The 24400-nt window shown below is 39.8% G+C and overlaps 2 protein-coding genes across 11 annotated transcripts in view; both read left to right on the top strand.

Annotated features, from left to right (window-relative positions):
* The first annotated feature begins 217 nt into the window (after nt 1-217).
* LOC311290386 (uncharacterized protein) lies at nt 218-8504 on the top strand. 4 transcript variants are annotated; one of them, XM_084408837.1, is made up of 11 exons: nt 225-439; nt 672-743; nt 990-1055; nt 1161-1234; nt 1340-1472; nt 3550-3749; nt 6109-6384; nt 7151-7324; nt 7469-7879; nt 7989-8055; nt 8179-8504. In XM_084408837.1, the coding sequence occupies exons 2-10, from the start codon at nt 682-684 to the stop codon at nt 8024-8026; spliced, it is 1434 nt and encodes a 477-aa protein (XP_084264963.1). In that variant the 5' UTR covers nt 225-439; nt 672-681; the 3' UTR covers nt 8027-8055; nt 8179-8504. The 4 variants fall into 4 exon arrangements, with proteins under 4 accessions (XP_084264960.1, XP_084264963.1, XP_084264961.1 ...); XM_084408835.1 differs by having other exon boundaries at nt 8153-8504; XM_084408834.1 differs by having other exon boundaries at nt 218-439; nt 7989-8504.
* Nucleotides 8505-13241: 4737 nt separating this feature from the next.
* znf423 (zinc finger protein 423) overlaps nt 13242-24400 on the top strand; it is a 156348-nt gene continuing 145189 nt past the window's right edge. For all 7 annotated transcript variants that reach the window (XM_084409330.1, XM_084409327.1, XM_084409325.1 and 4 more), the window contains exon 1: nt 13242-16185. In XM_084409330.1, the coding sequence (XP_084265456.1) occupies nt 16146-16185 (40 nt within the window). In that variant the 5' untranslated portion in view covers nt 13242-16145. The remainder of the gene's footprint in view (nt 16186-24400) is intronic.

The following is a 24400-nucleotide window of genomic DNA, read 5'->3' as shown; positions in this document are numbered from 1 at the left end:
TCCAAATGCACCCAAGAGCTAAATGGTTGCAAATTGCATTCCTGAGTAACTTAATGATGGCTGCATGCATGCCCTAGTCCTTAGCAGCATACTTAAATAAACATAACATCTTCACATTATAAAGAAGGCGCACATCCTGATCTCCAGCAGCAGGACTGAGCAGGCAGGGTGGTGACGTCATTGGTCTCGTCGTTTGTCTGCCTGTCCGATAGGAGGCGCCACACGCTTCCTCAAATACACTTGTTCATCGAAAGGAAGTCAAATCGAGAGTGTGTTGCAGGTCCTTTGGCGGAATCCCTGAGTGATTCTTATTCATCTCTATTATACACCATTTTCATCTAGAAATAATTTTAGTATTTACTGATCTCGTGCAGAGATGACAAATTAATCCGTTTATCGCGATATTAAGCAGCAGGAATATAACCGAAGATCTACGCAGGTAAAATGGGCTACACAACAATTCGGTGCTTTCATAACAATAGTTATGATATATAGCACAAGTATTAGACGTTATTTTAACTGTAGACCATAGAAATGGTTGTTTTATTAAAATAATAGCTGAGTAGATGCAGGATTTGCTGTGCAACCAAAACTCAGTTGTGTCTTGCGCGGCGCGATATTATGTAAATATAGATTGTTTATTATAATTTATAAAACTGCAATTCATTTAGAAGAAACCAAATGTCGGCGTGGGCGCAGCAATCTGGGGGCAGAAGACCACCACCAAAACATAGTGGAGGAAGGTATGTGAGGAACTGGTAGTTTGTTTCAGAGGCTTTGTTTCAAAACACTGAGAGCTGCCTCCTTCTGGGCTAGAAGTCTTTTGACTATTTATGTTTGCAACATTTGGAGAGTTAATATCATTTTTTTTAAAGTGATTTCTAGCTTGGCAACTCACTAGGTTTTAACACACAGCCTACGTTTTACATTTCTGATGTTATGTTATAATCATGTTGATTTACTACATGCAGTGTCCTAAATCCTCTCAGATCTTTTCGAAGAACACCATATCCTATGAGGGAGGACAGAAAAGATGACCTTCCACAATCTGAGAGGTGACTAAAATAGTGTTATTATCCCTTCAGGTATCTGTTTCTCCCAAATATACATTTTATTCTTTGTGAGCGATACAATACTGTCAATCATACCTCAATTTTCAGTTTTGAAAGCTTAGAAGAAGAGATTGACTACTCTGGCACAGCTGACTATGAGCATTCACCGCATCAGTCAACGGGTATTATTTTTCATATTATGGTTTTTCATTAAAGAACTTGATTTCTCACTTCTACTGCTGTTTCCGTTGTGGAAAATCTTTTCTGAGCGTCTTTGTTTGTATCAGCTGTTTCACCTGAAGAATACGAGGCATCAGTTCAACGCACTGCCATATATGAGAAGTTCGTGCAGCAGCTACATGGAGACGGTGCTAGACAGCCTGCAGACTGTGTCGTCCTGTCTGTGAATAACCAGGATGTGTGAGTATATACCTCAAGTAGCAGTAAAAAAATTTTTTCAGAGTTAGCACATGAAAATATGGGAATGTTTACCCATTCTGTGCAATTTTTAGTTTTCTGAAAAGTCTCTGTTGTGTGAATGGTCTTTGTTATTGTCAGATGTTTGGGTTAAGATTTGTATTAGGAGCCATCCTTGAATTCTGATGGATATGCTATTATTTAAATAATTTATGAGAAATTAAATGAAAGTTAAATATGCCTTTAAAAAACAAACAAAAAAACATCCAGTATTCTAAATGTTCATTATTAAGCAAAAATGTGTCCACTATTTAGGGTGTGTTCACACTTGTAGTTCGGTTTGTTTTGTCCGGACCCAAAAAAAGAGAACATTTAGTCCAGGTCCTCTTAGCGTTCAGACTGGTATTTTAACACCGAACCTAGGTATATGTTCACAACAACCTGATTGGTCGGCGTTTATTACGTATATTTCGCGACGGAACTTCCAAAACGATGCTGTGTGCTGGGATAAATGCGCTCGTTGTACGTGTGTAGCTACATATGATGGTATTTTGACCAGCTGAGAACTCGTGAAGAGCTTGTTAAATGTGTAAAGGAGTCAAAATAGTGGCAGGAATCCCTCCGTCACACACATAAACGAAGATCTTCTGCGAGAAGACACTGTTCTGATGCCTGTCCTGAACTGTGATGGGCAACTTCGCGACTATGACGAGAAAAAACAGGTCCTGTCCTTTTTAGGGTCGCATCTTGTGACATCATGTCCCATTTTTGGTCTGTTTACGTGTCTGGTTCGTGTGCGTTCATATTGAATTCGAACCACACCAGAGTTTGTTTGCAAGCGGTCTCGGTCTGCTTGTTTGGTGCGCACCAGGGTTTGGATGGTACCGCAAATGAACCACACTAACAGAGCAATCGCACCAGGGTACGTTTTAATCGACCCAAACATGCCAAGTGTGAACACCCTTTTTCTTTACAATTCACGTTCAGTCTCCTTAAAAATTAATACATTAAAAAAAAATCCACTAATATCACTATTTTACATTGCTATTCCAGTGGACAAAAAACAAATAAGATAATCAATGAAAATCTTTGAGCATAAAATGAAACCTTTGAGCATAACATTTAGCCAAACTCTAGAAATTGTCTCCAAAAAGAGGTTAATTTAATAATTAATAAATAAAGTTTTAAAATGGATTTGTATATTATGTAAATTATATTTATCCAGCAAATCAAACACTAATGTTTACACCCTGTGGTCTCACAAAAAATCAAAAACAAGCAAACCCCCCCTCAACAAACAAATTTATATATATGACTTCTGAATCCTAATTTCAAAGCTGCGGAAACACATGGTGGTTTAGTTATATAAGTTTTTATTTGCACATGACTGATTTATTCGTGTACATTTTCAGTCTCCTAAACAAACTTTCACATTTTTCATGAAAGAATAAATATGTCCAGACAATCCTTGTTCATTTAACAAAATACAAAGGAGCTTCTTTGAGAAGTGGTGATATTCAAAATGTTCAGTAACCAAGCCATATTTACAGTATATCAAGTAATTAGACAAAAAACTCAAACGTTCTTCTAACAAAAGGGCAAATACATCTTTAAACATGGAGGTTTTTAATTTACATTACATAAAATGCATATTTCTGTTTTTAATAATATTGACATAATTATTGACACAAAATAGACAATATTTGAACATTAGTCATTTAGTTGTGTAGATTTGTGTAAAATTATGATATTAGTATGTAACTTTTTGTTAATATTTAAACAGTTTTTCACTTATTTTGATGTCTTTTGGGATTTCTTTTTTCTCTCAAAGAAGACACACACACACACAAAAGCATTTATTCAGCTAAAGCAAATGAAACAACCTTATCTTATTTTCTAATGTTTAATACACTTTTATAATGCTAAGCAGATTTGTGTTGGTTTAGTCATTATTCATTAAATCTCTACCCTTTCATTACTGCATATATAAGCCAGGCCACACTCAACAACCTCACATTTCCTCACGTCATGCCCTGAAGCATGGTTCTCAATAACCAGATCTCTTCTTCTTCTTTCAAAGGGATTACCCCAAATCGATAGGCCAGTGTTTGCAGGAACGTGGCCTCTCGGTGGAAATGCTTTACCTGCAGGTGGAATCAGGCCTGACCCGGGCCCTCCAAGATGTCCGCTCCGACGGTTCCCCCTTATGTATTCTTGTCGAGCAGACTAATGTAACACTCTCCTCGTGCACAGTAATCATATTTTCAGAGTCCCTCAAAAGTAAGTCCTGACTCCCACAATTTATCTCCCAATAAAACCACTTAAATGTACTTCAAACAATAGTTAAATAACCTTATATAATAGCTACAGAGAAAATACCCTAGACTTGGTGGTGGGCATTTTTTTTTTTTAGTATGAACTAGTATGATCATTTACTCCTGTGATTGCACCAAAAAGACATGCATTGATATATTCTAAAAATATACTGTAACTTTCAGAACAGCCCAAAAAGATAATTCATTTATATGAACTGCAAAATGTGTCGATGTCATCTCAATGTAATGCAAACTTTACCAAAAAAAGCTGTTTGTGTATCTTGTGGCAGTTAAAAACTAAATTGCAAACACACAAAGTGGATCTTATGCCTGGTTCAGATTACAAGATTTTTGTGTCTGTTACGATAGTCACGGTGTCAGATTACACGATTTTGACTCCTAAAATCTTGTCCTGTCCTGGACAAGAAACATGTCAGACTACATGTTGCTTTCCGACCAGTCATCGCGTGCCGTCACACGCACACAATTCACTCTCCAACAATCACTCGCACACATACACACACACACTCACTGTCCCTCGCTCGCTCACTCACTCACTCGCGCGCACTCACACACACACACACGCTCACTCGCGCGCACACACACACACTCACTGTAGCTCGCTCACACACAATCGCTCACTCGCACTTACACACACACTCACTGTCGCTCGCACACACACACACACACACTCGCTGTTGCTCGCACTCTCACTCACTCTCGCACACTCACTCTCGCTCACATACTCACTCACTCTTGACGGAACCCGTCGTGGAGGACCGTTATAAAATTAAACATGCTAGTCGTGATGTCGTGAAGCATCGCAGATGCGACGTAGGTTGTCGCCCACTATGACACACTATACGAGATGAAACGATCGAATCTTGCGTCCCGACGCCCGTTGTCGTTTACGAATCCCCACGACACCCTACGTCAAACGGATCGTGCCAAAATCGGGCTATTATCGTGTAATCTGAACCAGGCATTAGAGTAGAAACATTTGTTATAAAATTATTATTTTTTTAATAACCTTAGGGAAAAGAAAAAACATTTTTATTTATAATTTTTTTCTTTTTTTAACTGCGTTACGGCCACATCTCATCTCTTTTTTATTTTATTTTATAAAGTCCTTTGTTTTGAAGAAAAAAATTATTCACAATCCCCCAAATTAAACCATACAACAGATTGTAGTTTTGCCCTGGTTTTACACTTTTTTCACAAACATAATTCATAAGATAATTTTGAATGGTCCAAATAAATTAAGCATAAATTCTTTACAAAAAATGACATTATTATAACAGGTTTGGGAACAAATATTTTACCAAGCAACAGTTTTTAAATCTTTAAATTGCACCATTAAAACCAAGCAATAATTCATCAATGTAGTGTTAGACACACATCTAAACAATCACAATAACACCACATTAAAATAGTCGAAATGCCCTTAATTCTGATATTATAATGAATGCCCACCACTTGATTTAAAAAAAAAACACTGTTAATAATATATAATGTATTTCAGATGTTTCATATTATTTTTATTATTAATGTTTTTTATTTATATTTCTATAAAACCTCACCTTGCTGGTAAGTTCTCTGAAGGCTGGTATACACTTTTAACACATTTTGAAACACTAGGCATCATACACTTACCAACTTTGGTTACAGAGAATAACGAAACGACTGAGGATCACACACTACCAGACTTACAAATCGTTTCGAACACAACAGAATATTTATGACAAATTAAAACAATATGTGTTCTAAAACCTGCTCAAAATATCAAACATGTTTGAAAAAAAAAAACGGTCAATGTAGAGCATTCCAGCTTTTACGCTAAATATGATCAAAATTGATACACTGTTTTACCCTCACTTCAATATTGACTCTATTAAAGCGCAGATCCATCCTTTTAAACGCGTGAACTGAATTGTTGAATTTTCCCAGTGGAGGAATTCGTTATTGCTGAATGTCAAAACTAAATGACCAGTGATCAAAAGTCTAAACGATTTATCTCATGCACATTGCTTCCTCATATTACACACAGTACATTTGGTACACAACTTTTAAAAGCAATCTTATATAAACTTCTAATCTGTTAAATGTCCCTTACTAAAAACTTACAAGCGCGCTCATGAACGAGTCCTTTGAGCGCGTACTGAATTGAATGTGGTAATTAGGTTAAGCAGTGGTTGCCAGATTGCAGCATGTTGCTGATGAGGTAGAACTCTTGTGCGCACTGCTTAGACTGCAGCGGCTCACACTGAGCGCCATATGTAACCCCCCTCCCTCCTCCGGCTGACCCTTCCTCTGCCTCTCTGCAGTTCATCGAAACATGCCCAAAGAACAGGCCATGGAGTTTGTGATTGTGGAGTTCAGGCGCTTGAGCGGTTCGCGGCGTGTGCTGGACCCCACGGAGGCCGCGGCACGGGCGGCTGAGCTGACGGAGGACTACCTGGAGCGTGGCAAGCTGGAGCGCCACACTGTTCCCTCTGCCACCCGCCACCTGCTCTTTCTCCTGGCCGAAGGTCTGCACCTGTACCCAGAGGAGCTCGGCACACTGGCGGAGTATCTTCAAAACCGCCAGGACCATCTGCGAGGTGAACATGCTTCCATGTCCTGGCCTGGTTACTTTCATATTCATATTGTGTTGTCTTTATAAGCGTGTAATTCTCATGTTGTTCTTAATTTGCACATTGTAATTGAATCACCTTAAACTAGATGTATTTATGAATGCACGTTTTAATTTACAATTTATAATAATAATTTTAATTCTTTTTAAAATGTAGAATATTTACTCTGGAGGTTTTGAAGCATTTCTGTTAATCCACCAAGCATGGACTGTCAATGATGATATATCGGTCTGTCACTAGCACTAGCACAATAAATAATTAAATTACATGTAAATAATTGTATTTATATAATTACTTTACTTCTAGTCTTATTAGTTTAATTTTGTCTAATTGTTTAACTTGTATATAATTGTATTAATTTAAGATATATATTACAATTTTATTTATTTAACATTTAAAATATGAATTATTCATATAATACATTTTATATTTTAAATAATGTATAATTATAAATATTTGATTTGCAAGAATATTTCTTCCTCGTTTTCCATATTCCCTTGGCTCCACGCACCTGAAGAAAAAGGATTTTTTGGTCAATTTAGTGCACAAAATTGTTTCTAATTTCTTCTGGTTTTTATAAATATTTGACTTAAATTAAATTATTAAATAATTATTATAATAATCAGAGCCACAATAAAATAAAATAAAGATCACAGCCAATCTATAAAATTGCATTGTATTTATTTCTGTGTAGAAACATCTCTTTATTACTTATTTGTTCTTTCTTCCTCAGTATCTTCCGCTGAAGTTGACAGTGAGGTTGCTCCTGTGATCAACAGCCTGCCTCCAGGGTTAGGAAAGCCTCCACCACTTCTGCCTGCTGGTTCTGGTCCACCAGCAAGAGAGCAGACAAACCCACCCTCAGGGTCAGGAGATGCACCCCCAGGACATCACATGGGATTGCAAGGTTTGTTTTTAGGGCACAGGATGAAATGCAGTGCTAAAAAAAAAAATATATATATATATATATGCTGGATTTCATACATTAATTTGTTGAACCTGTTTGTGATACTTGTGTGGTATTTGAATACAGTATTCTCTGTGTTTCCAGGCTCATATCCTAAGACGAAACCACCTCCTTTGCTTTCAATGCATAATCTAAAGCCGCCTTCCCACAGACCAACTGCCCCCCACAGTCTTTTATCTTCTCGGGCCCCTTCAGTCTCTCACGGCCCTTCATTTAATCTTCAGCCGTCTAGAGGGCCAGTAGCCACTCACGGTCTTGACAAGCCACAACCTCTCTTAGGCCCAGCACCTACACATTGGCCCTCTCCCGCCCGTGTCCCTTTGCTTGACACTCCGCCTCTTGGTTTCCAGTCCTCCAGAGGACTATTGCAGCATCCGAGCTCTCATGCATTGCATAAGACGTCTCTTATCTGTGGACCCCCACCGCAGAATGGACCCCATGGTCCTAGAGTACCGCCACCTTCACTCAGGAGCCTTCATATGGGAGCCCCAACAGGTCAGCACTTTCTCATGTTCTCAAGTTTTTTTAGAGCACTATTGGTGTAAAAGGTCACTAATTTTTCTGATTTTTCTTTTCTTTTGGTTCCTTTTTTCTTTCTTTTCAGGTTTAGGTCTGCGGCCGCCACGACGCCTGCTCCCTTGATTCTCTCAGGAAACCCGATTAAATAATAGGCCAGTGTTGTCACATGGGACAATTCTTACATTTTGAACTTAAGCAGTTTGTGATACTTGTGTGAAGTTGAAGTTTGTTTCATTTTTTTTATTTTAGGAACCTGCCTTTTGTGTTTCTTTCAGGATCCCATGAGATGTTTAAAGATGTACCGATACGGAAAAAGCCACAGTGGTGTTCTCTTTATTTCCACAGGTGTAAGCTAATTTCTTAGAATAAATCTGAAATATTTCAGTGACATAAGTTGAGTTTCCTGAATGTGTTTAACAGTTCTATTCTCTGTACAATGATTGGATGTATTTCAAATATAATTTTTGGTATGAGGCAGTGATATAAGGCTATTTAGAATTTAGATGAACGGTAGATGAGTTTTGACTTCTAGGGGCCATATTCACAAAAACATCTTAAAGTTTTTGTAAGATAATTATAAAAAGCATAAAAATTGTTCATTAAAAAAAAAAATCTTAACCATTTACTGCATGATTTATTTTTTTAAATATATTGTTTTGTATTTTAAGAAAAGAGATAAGAATATATATATATATATATTTGGAATACATTGTTTTTGTTTTAAAGATTTTTTACATTTATTTTCAGCCTGGTCAAAAATTCCATTCAATTCCATGTTTCTCAGTACAAATTCACTCCAATTTCTAATTCAACTGTGCCATCTGACTGCAATTTTCAGGTCATGCCACATATTTTTTTTATTGGACTGAAGTCATTTATTCTTTGGAACATTGTTCTACTGACAAAGGGGTCGCTGCTCTGAACAGGTCTTTGGCTGACTAATACAGGCACCCCTTGTGGATTTTGGCTCAATCTTTTTTTGTTTCTCTTGCTTTAAGAAACACCAGAGCAAGATGCTGCCGTCACCATGCTTGACAGTAGGGATAATGTTATGTAACATGCGGGAACCAAATCATTTAGACCAATTGTTTTAACTGGTTCAATTGATTGAATTGAAAAGATCTCAAAAGAATCGTTAATTTCTACATCAATTTTTCGCATATGCTCAGAAAACGTATACTGTACATTTTGTACGGATCACATTTGTAATACTTTTCTTTTATGGTGTTTTTTATTTATTGTGGAGCTTGATAGCCCCTTTCACTGTACTTATTTTGAAAAAATGGCCAAGATATTATTAAAAAATTTACCTTTTGCGTTCCACTGAAGAAAGAAATATAGATTTCATAACAATTTCGAACAACATGAGGGTGAGTAAATAATGATTACGTTTTTGGTGAATTATTTCTTTAACAAACATACATAGAAACAGGTCTGACTTAAATATGGCATTAAAATGGTATTATGATGGTAAGGTTAAAAACTTTATCACAATCCTTATGGGTTTGTCTTCAAGTGGGTGATTTAACTAAGAGGGCATGTAATTAACTCCTCTCTCATGAACTCCTTTGAACAATTGATAGATCCTAATGATAGACTCCCCTTGATCCTGAAACCAAGAGTTTTCTACTAGCCTACATAAGACATGACATGAGAAGGAAATAATGTTTTGGAAAAATGTGTAAAGTAGGGTCAATTTATAAATCTAAAGGGGGACAGAAAGATATAGTTAAAATTACGGAAGCCCATTTCTGCCACGTAAAGAAAAGAAAGGTCATGCTTTGGTATATCATAATTATGACAAAAGAAAAAAGGTGAAATAATATAAGTCATAATTTATTATATAATTTATTAAATAATGGTCATAATAATTATAACATAAATTGAACTTGACAAAGAAAAAAAATGATGAGGGGGAAAAAATTAGAATTATTATACGATTGTCATAAATCATAATTATTATTTACCAAAACGTGACTTTTTTTCTTCTTCTCTTATTTAGCGAAAATGAATCAGTCAACAGTAAATTCCACAACTGACAATTACGTGGAACTGAATAAATAGTTAGAAAGCCGTTCCCATAAACGGGAAAAGATCCAGCGTTAAGTAAACGGTGACTACGTTTGTCAGTATCATTATTTTGCCTCGGACATCTCATTTCACGTGAGAACGTCAAACAGATTTGGAACAAAATGAGGGTAAGTAAATACAGAATTTACATTTCTGGGTAAACTGTCCTTTTAAATAAGGGGAGATTAATCGAATCCTGATAATATTACAATTTAATATTGTGTTTTTGCAGTATTTAAGACCGTTTAATCACCACAGAGAAAAAAAACTGAAGCAGTAAAACACGAGGCTAATCTGAGTGTAAGCTCATTTAAACCACTAGAGAGCGCTGTAGACCTACATAACATACATTTAACACAGCAGTTAAATGTTTAATTTAGGGTTCCGTATATCAAACTTCAAAACAGCGCTTGTTTTTATATTACAGAGATTTTCTTCTCAGAGTAAGGCTATATTTGGTTATATTTCATTTGAAAGGAGAAACACTGAAATGCAGCATTTAATACGATTTAAACACAAAATGAACACTACAAATTGTTTTCGCTCTCTGAAACACATTGCTAGCGCGAATTTATTTCCTCTCAATAACAGTAAATATAATTTCCTCACGCAAAATGAACCATTGGGAGATAAATCGAAGGCTTGCTGAGTGTAGCTACTTGTTCCTAGTGCAATTTCATAATAATAAGAATCGGCATTTGTGTTAGTTTGTGCACATCCTTTAAAATTGGGCGAGACGTTATTGCATTCAGACGACGTAATGTTTGTATTTGAGGACAAACCAGATATACAAATAAGACTAGATATTTCAAAGACATAATTCATGGTTGAATAGTAAATGCCACTCAAATGAGAATTATGTCAAAATAATTCTTTTATTAACGTTTTATTGTCTTTTTTTCAGAGCAACTCAAACAATAAATGGATGGATTTTTCCTCTCAGAATTCGACGTCAAACACGTGCTAAGATTCATATAGCATTAGGCCCTGCGTGAGAATCAAAGTAGTTGAGTAGGAATCTGTACATTCATATCTATGTATATACACTGCATGTATATCCTAATGGCACACACTGTCAGCAAATGTGTGTATGTCTTTAGTAGGGCATGTTTTACAGCTGTTTGTCTCTCCACTCTCTGATCACAGACACTCAACCGCAGCTGTGAAGTATCCATCACGTCTCAAAGTAATGGAGGCCCGGTTCTGCTTCATTTCACCAGCTGGGAGGTGTTGATTGGGCCTTTTTTGGGTAAGCGAGCAAAAAACAGCTCCACTAAAGCTGATAAATGCAATAGGAGACCAAAGGATTACCAGTCAAACGGACTGAGACCAGCTTTCGCCCTATAACGGAAGTGCAGACATGCCTCATTTGTGTCTCACGACATGCGATTCACTTACTGTTACTGTAATTCCGCAATCACACAGAATCACCTTTTTTCCCCTATAGAGACACACACTTGCCATTCCCGCACAACTGGATATCAATCAAAATGTATCACTATGAATATTCTTGGCATTATTGTGTTAGAATTCACAGACACCCAGGTCGTCTCTAAACGCAATGTGCTTCTTTGTTAGGACAGCACCACACTGAGCTCCTGTATGCTGCTGTGAGTGAGATCTTCATTAGAAACCTTGAGCCCTTCACCAGGATCTGTGCCAGGTACTTGGTCTAACAGCCAAACATGTTGATAATTAAACCCCTGTAATCGAGAGGTGTTATCACAACAATTAACAGCAAAAATGTGAAGGTATGAACGAGTGTCTCAGAACGTGTGGCTTTGTATGCACTTCCTGCCCTTGTTATTCTATTGCAAATGCTTTACATTCACATGAATCCTTCAGCTATTTATTTAAGCGCCGGTGTCTCCGTGCATTTTCGTTTTGAGTGTACATTTTGTGCAGTATTCCTCTATCAAACCATCTTGGGAGGGATTTGATGTGGGGGGAACATGCACAAAAACATCATTTCTCTTCCCGTCTTTTTTCCTGAAAGCACATTTGTCTCTCTCCTACTTTCCCTAATTCTCCAGACGTGTTCCAATCGTTCTCTTTTTCCCCCCTCTCCCTCCCCAATGTTGGCTGCCTCTGCCCTCGTTCCTAGGCATCAGCTGAAGACCCAGCAAGGCCCCCATACACAATGAGCTTTAATTGGGTTAAGTTTGTCCGCCACAGATAACATTTCTCTTTCTGTGGAGAATAAAACAAATTGCTGGCACTAATGGCACTGTTTAATGTAGCTCTTTTTATTATGGATGGAGGAAATTAGGAGGAGACTCCCAACAGAGAGCTGATGTCGTGGGAGTGAGTGCATTGTTGCAGCTCATCAGAAAAGCGTTTTTGCTTGGGCCTCCTCGTCGCCGTTGCCTGTCTCTCTCTCTCTCTCTCTCTCTCTCGCTAAGCCCTTTCATGTGCCCTTTTGAAAACACGGCCCGAGCACCTAAAAATGTAAGCGTTTAGCAGTATATATAGATCTGGTGAGATCGGGTCCCCGCGTTTGACGCCATGTGTTCCGAACCTGTTCTCCGTCCGCTGTTTTTTATGCTTTAATGCCCTAAGTCCATAAAGCTGGTGTTTCTTTGTGTAAGTCTGGGGCAAGAGCCAGGGAAACGGGGGGCTGGAGGGGGGCTTGTTATTGAGGTTTTGGCACAAGACGCGGTAAGCCTAAAAGCCTGAAATTTGTTCTGCATTGCTTTCGTTTCTGAAGAGGGTCCCCTTTTTCAAGTCAGACGTCTCACTGCAGCAAGCTAATGGGATGCGAGGACAGATGCACACCCTGGCATTTAACATGCCAACACCTGAGAGTGTTTGGAAGACAATCAGCAGTAAAAATGTAATGTTCAATCTGGATTTTTATGGTGGCTAATCAGGACTGATGAAGTAGAGGGTACATTAAAGTGCAGCCGAGCGGTCAGCCCCAATCTGCGTTCCTGCTCTGCACCTCTCCCTCGTGTGCCCGTGTGCACTCGGCATCAGCATGGCTGTCTGGGTCCGGGGTCACTGTAACAAACAAAACGTGCTGTTTTAAGCGCCGCGCTGCCCTTATATGGACAATTAGTGCTGTATGGTGGCATATTTTAGCAATCCTATATTTTGCTGATGTACACGTTGAGACAATTAAAAGCTTCTGGCAGTGCTTTCCTGCCATTTTTTGCTTCCATAATAGATTCTATCAGGTCAGGTCACCGTAGCACGGTCCCGAAAGTAAAACCCGAATCGAAGGAAAGCTAATAAAACTGTACTTTTTTTTCTTTTCTTTTTTGGCCCCGCTTCAGATCCATTAGCTTCGAACGCATTCGTATTTTCGCCTCCTTGTGCGGATTGACATAAATGACACTGCAAGAGCGTGCCTCTCCTGTACTTTGTTAACGAGACAAAAGAGTGTTGGCTTTGCAGTATTTAAATCAGTTATGTCTAATTATTTCATACAAAAATAGCCTATCTAGGGCAAAGCCAATGAGATGTAACATTGTCTGTGGAGGGGGGACCTAGAGGAGTTGGCGTGAGTTCAGCTGAACAGAACAGAACAGAGAGAATCCGCTGTAGGCAACATAAATATAACATGAACTCTCCAGGCTTGTGACAGTACAATGGGGGAGTGTTTAAGGGTGCTTTCTGAGGCCGCACTGTCCAATGGATGATAGTCGCATAAGAATAGATGCATACCTAGGTACGGTTAGAGAGGAGACGGATGAGAGAAAGGACAAAACGCTGTTGAGTTATGGCTAAATTTTGAATAATCGTCACATGAATAATGTAGGGGCATCAATCTACCACCATCCCTGCTGCGTGAAGGAAAATACTAGCCAATACCGAGACCGTTTGAATTCAGTTAGCGGTGAAATGAAGTGTTGCAAAGGCCTCCGTCCTTGTAATATCCAATGTGAGATTTTGTCCCTCCTCTAAACGTTCAGTATTTTTCGAAGCGCATGCAACCATCCAAGCTCAGAAAATTATTTGCCACTCATTAAAATCATCCTAAAATAGCAACGGTGTCTATTCCAAGCAGGACCACCGCATTTGCCGTTCACACCTCTTTTTCTCCAGCGTCTTAATTAATTTCATCCACATGTCTTGTAAGTCTTATTCTGCACTGTTCATTGTGGCACAAGAAAAATGCAAATCCGTAAAAAGATGACAGAGGGTGTAATCGTGTGCTGTGTGATTTCACAATGCCACTCTTTCAAACCATTCATGTCTCAGCTGTCCTTGACCCTTAAGGAGCTTGTAATGTGGGCTATTTTCCTCCTTTGAATTTATCAGAGAAAAAGGGACCACTGCGGTGAGCTTTCGCCCCTTCGTGTCAGCGGCCTCTCTCTCTGGGACACCAGAAGCACATTTAAAAGCGGTCTCCAGGCGTGCGCTTAGACGAGACAAGAGGGGCCCCGGTCCTCCGCGGGGGGTCAATTTTAAAGGCCGCTCCGTGGCTCCGCGGGGTGCCCGGCTCAATCTGCAGGACATCCCGCTGACCGAGACAGGGTGCCCAACATGTTATCCATGACAACGGCCGAGCAGCTCCGGCGCACCGCGTGTGATTTTGACCATTTCTTAGGTTGATTTTTGCACAAATGATCCTATTTCTGCACACGCAGACGGCCAGACAAACGCTATGAAAATACTGTCGAAAACACCTAATCCTGCCAAAAAGAATGCAACAAAAATCCTAGAAAAAGGGGTTTAAAGTTATAACAATTGTAAAAATACAACACATCTGATAATACCAAACATTATTCCAAAATTTGTAATGTTGCAAAGGTTAACACTAACAATTACAAATCTGTCATCATTTACTCACCTTCTTGTTGATTCAAACCTGTATGACTTTTATTTCTTCAGTCACCATTCACTTTCATTGTATGGGGGGAAAAAAAGGTGCACTGGAAGTGAATGGTGACTGATTCTGTCAGACCTTAACATACAGCCTAACATCTCCTTTTGTGTTCCACAGAAGAAAGAAAGTCAAACGGGTTTGGAACAACGTGAGGGTGAGTAAATGATGACACTGTTTTCATTTTGATTGAACCGAACTATCTCTTTAAATCCTAAATCTTGCCCTTTTAAACGCAGATAAACGTTTTCAAAGACGACGTAGGACTGTTAAATGTTCAAAACAAGCCCCACAAATAGTCAAAATGTAATCGTATCCAATCGACAGTTAAACGCTGGAGTGAACCCGAGACGATGGCACGAGTACATGGAGCGCTAAAAGCGAATCCAGTCCGTCTTTTTTCTTGCACGCTGCAGAGTTTCCTCGAAGCTCCGTGTTTTGGCCCCGATCCGTGCTCCAAGTTAAGCTGTAGTTTCCATGGCTGACCATGGTTTGGTGCTGTTGGCTCTCTCTGTCTGCTCAACCCAGGCTGTGCGGAGCTCCCTGCGGGATCAGAGCGCTCCCCCGCCGGGACCCTACTCTCACATCCTCCTGCTGGGACACGGCTACATTTCCAGCCAAGCCTGGCTTTATTATGTGTGTCTGCGCTGCAGCCCCGCCAGCAGTCGGATCGGGAGGCGGAGGGAAGACCAGAGTCAGGACAAAGAAAAAGGGAGAGAGAGGCTAGCGACTAGAAATATTTACGGTTTTTAGGACGATAAACAAAAAGAAGAAAAATCCCCTCAGGTAAAAATGCTGCGTAAAATGCCATTGAGAGTGGCACCTTCGGAAAAATAACAGCGAAGGAGGGCGGTTCGGCGGGATCACAACGAAAAGAGACAGTTGCGACAACTGCTAAAAGGAGGAAAAACATTGCGAATCAATTCCGAAACATCCTCGAAGTGGGTTTACCATATTATCGGCAAGTATTGGCACCTCTCGCTTCTGATCAGGTGTAATTTGGGCACGCTCCGCTTCTTGAAACTCTGAGCGCGCGTGCCCGCTCCATCGTCAGCGTCTGCCGTTACGGAGGAACAAAAGAGCGTTCGCTTCTCGAGCACGGGAAAAGCCGCAAGTTATCCGTTAAATCTACAGGTTGGAGAAGTTTAATCATTGGAATATCCATTTCCTCTGCCGTACTCTCTCTTCCTTTGAACGCTTCTGGACTAGCGAGACCGAAGTTGCCGCATTGCAACAGGCAAAGTGAAGAAATCTCCCAAGTATCAGCGCGTGACCTGTCAATATTTCTCGGAGAGGACAAGACATCAGTTTTAAAGAAAGTAAAATATTGCCCTTAACACGGAGATGTCTAGACGCAAGCAGGCCAAACCGCGCTCCGTTAAAGGTAAGCGTTTTACGAGAGGGAACGACTCACATGGCCAATGAGATTTCATGAGTAAAACTGGCGGGGATTGTGAAAGTCACTGATTTAATGTTTTTGCTTTTAACAGTGACATTTTGTTTATAGACTTTAAGTGTGCTTTTTTTCCCCCACGTAGAAAAATGAAACTTTAACATTTTGATGCCAGGTGCCAGCAGGTCTTGTGGTTGGCAGTGCAAGTACCTCTTATAGGAACGGTGCTGTAGAAATAGTGCTCGAGTTTGTTTTAGGCTTAATAATGTTAGTAGTATTTATGAATTGGATTAATGTGTATTCAATTATATTTATTTTTAGAATTAAACAATAGTCATAAGCATTATAATGTAATGCTTTTTTTAATTTTTTTAAATAAATGTATAAATAATATTTGTTAAATGTAAAAATATGAATTTTTATGAATACTACTACTGATAATAAAATAGACAGTTAGTTCAACATATTCCAATTTTGTCCTCTCTGTGAAAATCATTTTAGACACCCCCTTCTCAGTCTGTAGTGGTATTGTGAATGGAATCTGATTCTCTATAGATCTCAGCTTGGTGTTTTTTTCCCCCTTTCTTTGCTGTTTATTGTCTCAGTTTATTTCTGGTTGTGACTTTGACATGGCAGAATCAGTCAAACACAGTCTCATCTTATTCACGCCCCTCCTACAAGACTCAACACTCACAGGCAGGTGAATTTAGGAGCAATAAGGCCTGCTGCTATTTTGCCATGTCCATCAGCTATGTGTGGCAGATATTGTGCTGCCGGTCGAGATATCACTTGGCACCCTCACCCCAATAGAAACCAGATGGGCTTTCGGGTGGCCATGTGGCCCATATTAGTACCCCCTCCCCCAAATAATAACCAGTTTTTTGTTTTAATTAACGGCCGCAATCTGCAGAGGTTCATCAGGAGAGAAAAAAAACACGGTCATAAGTTTACGCAGAGCGTAAGTGGGTAATATTCATGGCCGTTAAAGTGAAAATAAGAATAAGTTATTGTCATATATATTTAACACTGACAGAGCCTGCGTGCAGATCAGTCCTAAACAATGTTGTCGAGTTGTTTTGGAGAGAGAGCAGCCTTTGACCCTGTAATCAATAACGTAATCTTTATTTTGACAAGCTTTTATTTTTCACATGCGCGGTGATAGAGAAATATTGTATTTGAATATGAATCATCTTCCCCACAAGCATTAACTGATATTTTTTATTTTATTTATTTATTTTGTTGCCCCAAGGCAATTTGTTTGGTTGTATTGCAACAATCACACTATTGCAGTTTTCTATCAAGTATGCATTGGCCTGCTGCAGCACAGAGGTTTGGGGGGTAAACAGTGATTGTATTGACTCAGCGATGCACGTCAATCAGAGGCCAATTAAATATGTAACCAAGGCTCGCTCTGTCCCTATCTCAGCCCAGCACCTTTAGCTTTGATTGCTATGCACTGAGATTAGAAGGGCACCAACAATATGTCTGAGTGTGGTATGCACAAAATCATTCATGTTTTATGTCCCGGTGTCTAGTGTATTGGCTCGCTCATGCAGAGGTTAAGCTTGTTTGTCATTAATTTCTGCTTTGATATGTGCAAATCTGCAGGTGTTACGGCTGTCGGAAACATATGCAGGCACATAGAGAGGGGGGGTTCCTCGAGAAACCGTTGCCCATTGTTAGACACGTTAGACCGGGGGATTATTTCCCAGTAAAAGAAGTCGTGCTCTCAACATCACATCGCATTACATTAGAAACTGTGATTGCCAGTGTTACTCGCTCACGCAAGAGCGAGAGAGAGATTATTTAGAGAGGAAAAAGACAGCGAGCGTTCGTCAGAGGGGGAGAGGGAGCTGCGCTTATCAAAATATTATTTCTCCCAATTAATCCCTTTTTAATGTGTGTCTATGCACTGAGTGTTCAGCTGTGGCATTCCTGTTTCATATCTCCACCGTCCCCTTGAGTGTTTCATGCATTATGTAGCGATGATTATTACTTAATTACACATTAATAAATCCCCTTCATTTGCAGGACATTAAGAGGGGGATGAATGCACACGACAGGAAGGGAGACAGAGAGGGCACTTATTTCCATTTTTTCACTGTTGTTTACAGTCAGTCGAATCAGATTGGACCTTTTATTCTGAGAAAGGGAGAAAACGTTTGAGCAGTGCTTGTCTGAAGCTTGCTGAGAATGAAATCTAATGGCATTATTCCCCTCTCTGCCCACTGACATCAGGGGTATGTGTGGATGGGTTGAGGAAATGTAAAAAAAAAAAAAAGTCTTTCAGGAATGCATTCAGATCTTGCTGTAGAATATGCATATGTTTTCATTGGGAATTGTGTATTGCTCGCTGTTTTGAATGTACGTTTTCAGATGTGCTGTGAGGGACTGTGGGAAGGAAGAGATTTTCATACATGGATTTTTGCAGGGACAACTAGATAGCAAATAAAATTGTAATTAAATGTTCTAGTCATTTTGTAGTTTTCTTATCAAAGATTTGAAGTTGCGTGTTTTTCGGACTTTCTGTTGTGTGATTTCATTTGAAACTGTCATCTTCCGGAAGAACTGTGTTACATGTTTGAGAATAAGAAAAGAGACAATGAAGCTGTAATGTGCTGTGTTGATCTTTTTTTTTTTTTTTGGTGTGTGTTTGTGTAACGGCACAGATCTCATTTCTTTGCTCTCCTTCCTTTCTGGAACCATCTGGTTTTAACATTAAATGGCTTTTTTTTATGTCACCTAGGCTTTTGGCAACGGTGTGGAAGTTTCATTGGTCAGTGGGCTGTTGTAAAATGTTGAAGTGAGTTACCATAGGGCTGCAGAGCCACAAATGAAGAGATCAGGGAACGAGAACCCCCCCCCAGCGTTCTTATGCATCCCGCATTTGTGTTTTTCATTTCAGGCTTTAAGCTGTTTTGTTGTTGTTGTTGTTTTCTTTTGCACCTTATCACTCTATTGCATCTGGTGCACATTTTCAAAATGATGGTTCGTAGAGAATAATAGATTGCATTTATTTTTTTAGTCATTATGTCCATTCACTTTTCTATTGTAGTGACTGAAACGTGGATTTTCCCAAATCTGTGTTTAACCAAGCATTCTTTTAGTGATTTTTTTTTTTTGTATTGTTTTTGTTTTTAAAATATTAAAATAATCTTCTGACGTTGAGAAGGTGTTTGTTTCAGTTCCAGGCAGTTTATGTGAGGATAGAAAATGAAGTATTTATGTTGAGTGTCTGTGTGTTGACCGTTAGAGGGTGTGATTTTGAAGTAATGGGAGATGAACCACAAAATTGATTTTTATGCTCTTGCTTTCTTTTTTGTTTTCATTGACTTCACAGCATGAACAATTAGTTAAACAACTCTAAAAGTATTTCATCAAAACCTGGAAAAAAAAATGTAATTGCGCACAGTTTGACAGCAGCTGAGGTCTCTTTTAATGGCTGTATTTGGATGTTGATGCAACTGGTATCATGATATTAAGAGGCAAAGCGTTTTTTCTTCCGCTTTTTAACATTCTTTTTAAGTCCAATAGTTGTACCTTGCTCTATCTTGAAGCAGTGACACCTATTGGTGTGGAGATCGTGGCGTAATTCGTCTGGTCTGTGATGGGAGGAAAAGGCGGATGGGTTTGGATGTGGGTTTCTCCCTGGTGGGCAGTGTGTCTGCCAATGACAACTCCTTATCAGCAGCCTGCCTGCTAGTTTTGTGGGGAAGAATCTGTCTTAATGTAAGAGCTCATTCGTAGGCTCTGCCATTGTACCGGCTTAGCCACATGCTTTATCAGAAGGCCTGGGCTCAGTGGCCCGGAACCGGAGCTCGCTGCGGACCCGCTCCATGCCACGCTTCACTTCTAAAGAGAAGGCGTCGCTCTGACGCTCGCTGTTATTAATTCTGTTTGTGTGGTTGGCATTCCCTGCGCCCCCCTCTTCCTTCCCCACCAAGCCTGCCAGCCAAGGCTCCCCTGTCAGGCCTTCCCGGAGGATCGCGGCCGCTCTAAGATGCTGCGCTCTGGAACCCGGATTGGGCTGCTGCAGAGGGCAGATTAAAACGTGCTGGAACAACGCGCAGAGAAAGTGTCTCTCAAAGCTGCTCGTACCCATGTAGATTAAACATGGCAGCCATTTTCACTTAGTCCACCGAGAGCGTCAGAGACTTTAGTCTAGAAAGCATGTTGCGGTACATCTTGAAAGTATTATTTTACATTTACGAAATTAAGTTTGGTGACCTAGAATAGGAATTTGAGCGACGTTTCACATAGTAAGGCAAACTAAATTTAAAATCAGTTTAGTACTTTTACTCCGCAAGGATGCATTCAATAAATTAAATGTGACAGTAAAGACATTTATAATGTTACAAAAGATTTTTTTTTTTTCAAATAAATGCTGTTCTTTTAAACTTTTTATTTCTATCAAAGAATTCTGAAAGAAATGTATCACCATTCCCAACATTTTTTTTTTTAACATTGATAATAAGTGTTTTTTTGAGCAACAAATCAGCTTATGTGAATGATCTCTGAAGGATCATGTGACACTGAAGACTGGAGCAATGGCTGCGTTGCCATTACAGGAATAAACCGTTTTAAAATATAATACAATAAAATAGGAAACAGTTTTTTTGAATAATACTGTTTTCCTAGATTTTTGATTAAATAAATGCAGCCTGGTTGGACAAAAGAGATTTCTTTCAAAAACATTAAATGTTAATCTAACCGACTATGTCAAAAGTTAGAAGTGTTTGTCTGTGGGTAATTGGCTTTTCCTGATATTAAAAGATGCATTAACGCTCTCCTCTCTTCTTTTTCTCCTCTCCGAGTGTCTGCTCTACGACCCTGCCCGTCTCACTGGGCTGTACATTAAACATAAGGAAAGGGGGCAATTAAGCCCACTCTCTACACCTGGCTGATGCATATATTTATTGGCCTGTCTCCCTGCTGGACAGTCTTCGGGCCCTGGTCTGAGCTTTTTGAGGGTGGTGATTGAAAGGCTGCAGAGGTCATTAATGAGGAGTACTGGTGCTGGTTTGACCCCTGCTGCGCCCCCCCAGAGTCCCCTCTGACCCCTCACCAGGTCATCTGGCCTCCTATGGCAAAGCGCTCGGGGAGCCGTCCGAGACCAGTGAAGGACTGGTATAGCTGGAGGTGAAATGTTCCGGTGTGTGTGTGTGTACGTATGCATGTGCCCACGCACAGAGAAATCTCTTGAACGCTCGTGGCTCTCTCCAGAGCAGAACCTATCGATTTCACAAGGCCTAAAAAAGTTTTCTAGCAGCAAGAACAAAACCGCTAAAACAAAGACATGCTTGCAGAGTTGAGCAGCCTTGCCCTTTCAAACACATGGAGTTTGACTCTGCGAAACTGAACTTTTGAGTAATTTGCAGAGTTTATCCGATGTCAAAACGTCTGGCTGAACCCTGTTTCAGATCTTCCAGACAATTACGTCGGTGACTAAAGAGGCGTAATTGATTTGGCAGAATGATAAAAGACTACTGCGACCCTTCACTTATCAATTAAAGTAACTAGTTTTAAAAATACAGACAGGACTAACAATAGTGAAGCGGTGCTTGTCAGTCTGCTTTTTCGTCACGGACAGATTATGTGTGCGAACCACAGGTCTCTGTGTTGGGTTAGTAATGCCTTGATAAATTGATTTTAAGGCGTGAAGCTTCCTCGCTTTATCCTGAGGCTAGTCTGGAGCCTAGCATAGAAGCCTTTTTGGCTTAGACAGAATTAGCCCCTCATTGTAAAAGACTCTCAGTTCTGCTAGCCCGCCTGACCCCAGAGAAAGACGAGCCCTTGATCCTGGAGTCAGATGTGTTTTTCCTTATTTTTCTTCATTTAATTCCCCGTCAAACAGCAAGCCCCCCCCTCCCCTCCCGCAAAGTCGGGGATAATAACCCGTGCAAACAGCGGGGCTATGCTGAAGAAACAATTAAAGTCGCTCTCCATTCGAGAGCGCTCGCACACACATACGCTCACAAAGGGAGAATAAAGGGGAGGGGACACTGGAAAAAAGCGTAATAATGACATTTACAAAACAGCCGTTCTTCTACGATGTGTTCATTTGTTGGTTAAAAGTCAGGTTTTTCCATTGTGTGCAGTTCAGTTTGCATGTGTGCTTTTTTTGGAGGGCTGCTCCTGTATTCAAGAAGTTCCCAGAGGAACTGAAGAAGGCAAAGAGTGATTATTACTCTCGCCTTCTCTCTGTTCACCTCATCTCACCTCACTTCTCACCCATCTGCCTAACTAGACATATTAAACTGTATTATTCATACAAGTAATATACAAGTTATGGTGCAGCAGTTACCGATAATGAATGGCCCTTTTTTGTCAACAAAGAGTTGTAATGAGAGAAGGTGGTGTAAGAAACGGGATGAATCAGACTCGGACCTGCATCACTGTTTGCATCACCCACTGCACCAGCTCTGACATGCTTGTTATTCCCGAAGTAGTAACTTTCCCTAAAAAATCTGTGCTTTAGATGGTTTGCTTGAGTATGTGAGAGTTTTCTGGTACTTATCTGGGAGTGTTGTGTAGTAGTCGTACGATACATCGCCATGGCCGATAGATTGGCCAATATTTGGTATTTTTTAAAATATCTGCCAATACGTTTTTCTGTGTTGCTGATGTTTCCGTAGCAGGACTTTTATTTTGACGTTATTACATAGAACTGTTAAACAAAGTAAACGGAATCAAAAATTATAGTGTTTGCGTTTATATTGTTGGTAATAAAAAGGCAAACATTATAATACTTTCGCATTTACCGTCAGCATTCAGCAAATATGCATTTGTATCATTTTAACAAATCTTTGAATATCTAATAAACATTTAATTTCACAAACCTTGCAGACTTTGTTGAGAACGCGTATACACTGTGTGTGATAGTCGGTCCGTGCGAATTGAATACGGTCAGGACGAGAGTTCATCTTCACTGAACTTTAAACCCTTGATTTCTACCAATGCCAAGCTATATCCAGTTGACCACTCGTCATTTTCACTGTATGCTGTATGTAAAATGAGTATTTCCTTGTCTTTGTAATAGGATTACAGAATTAGAAGTCTTTGTTTTGCAGATTTATTTGTAATTAATTTTCAAATTATTTATTTATAATTATTTTTAAATGTTAAGTTAAATAAATAAAAAGAAAAAATATATCGGCTTTATATCGCCCATCGGCCACCCTGCTCTCTATCGGCATCAGTATCTCCCATCAAATAATCAGTAACGGTCGACCACTATTGTTGTGTCAGGAGAGATGACTCTGGCCACATTAAAGGAGGTGTGTAGAACCAAGTCATCCACCTCTGTGGCAGCACATGTGTGGCGGACCTGCATTTCAGAGCAGCTGACGTGTGTGTTTGTGTTAGAGCACTGCCAGAGAGGCAGAATTTACTCAAACTGTGTCAAAACGCTCGCCATATCCAAACCAAATCAGTTAACCTTATGTTATATCTCGTCGGCTTAGTCCCCAGGTAAAGTTCTCCATGCTACAGCCACAGCGTGTATTTAATCATCCATCTGCTGGCACTCAGACGCGCGCGCGCGTGTGTGTACGATGTGGGCCGCTCTGATAGGTGCGTATCTATGTTGTTGTGATTGAAAATGATGGGAAAGGGAGTCTCTTTCAGCTACTGCAATACAAAAAAATAAATAAAATAAAAATCCAGGACCAAGAGAAGTCCGCAGAAATTATTAACCATCCACACACTCGTGCACTCAATTCTTCTTTATTCTCTCTTTCCTGCTCAGCTTCTCTCGCCTAATAAATGCTTCATGTCACCATCAAACAGGGCCCGACTTGCTCCAGGAGAGGCAGAGAGAGGGAGCGGAAAGAAAGAGAATTGGAGATCGCGGGGCGTGGGGGTTGTGTACAGTGGGGCCTTGGTGTTGATGGATGGATAGATGGATGGGTGGATGGACAGATGTTAAAAATGTAAAGTTTGGCCTGTTCTGAAGTGATGGACAGGGACAAGGGACCAGGCTGTCGATTCTTTTTTTCTTTTCTTTTTTTTTCTATCTGGATATAGCTCGATCATTAAAATCCAATTCCATATATTTGCACCATAATACCTTGAGGCAAAGTGTAAAACGCAATACTTTACACATTGGTACTGACGTAGTCAATCCGTAATTAGTTAGGACCAGGACGCTAAAGTCCAAGTCTATCACACTCATTCAGTTTTGTTTTATACCTTCTGTTATTGACAG

The sequence above is a fragment of the Rutilus rutilus genome (genome assembly GCF_951802725.1).
Source record: "Rutilus rutilus genome assembly, chromosome: 5".
Taxonomy (NCBI): Eukaryota; Metazoa; Chordata; class Actinopteri; order Cypriniformes; family Leuciscidae; genus Rutilus; species Rutilus rutilus.
Note: the sequence above shows the minus strand (reverse complement) of the source record. Positions and strands in the feature narration are given on the sequence as shown.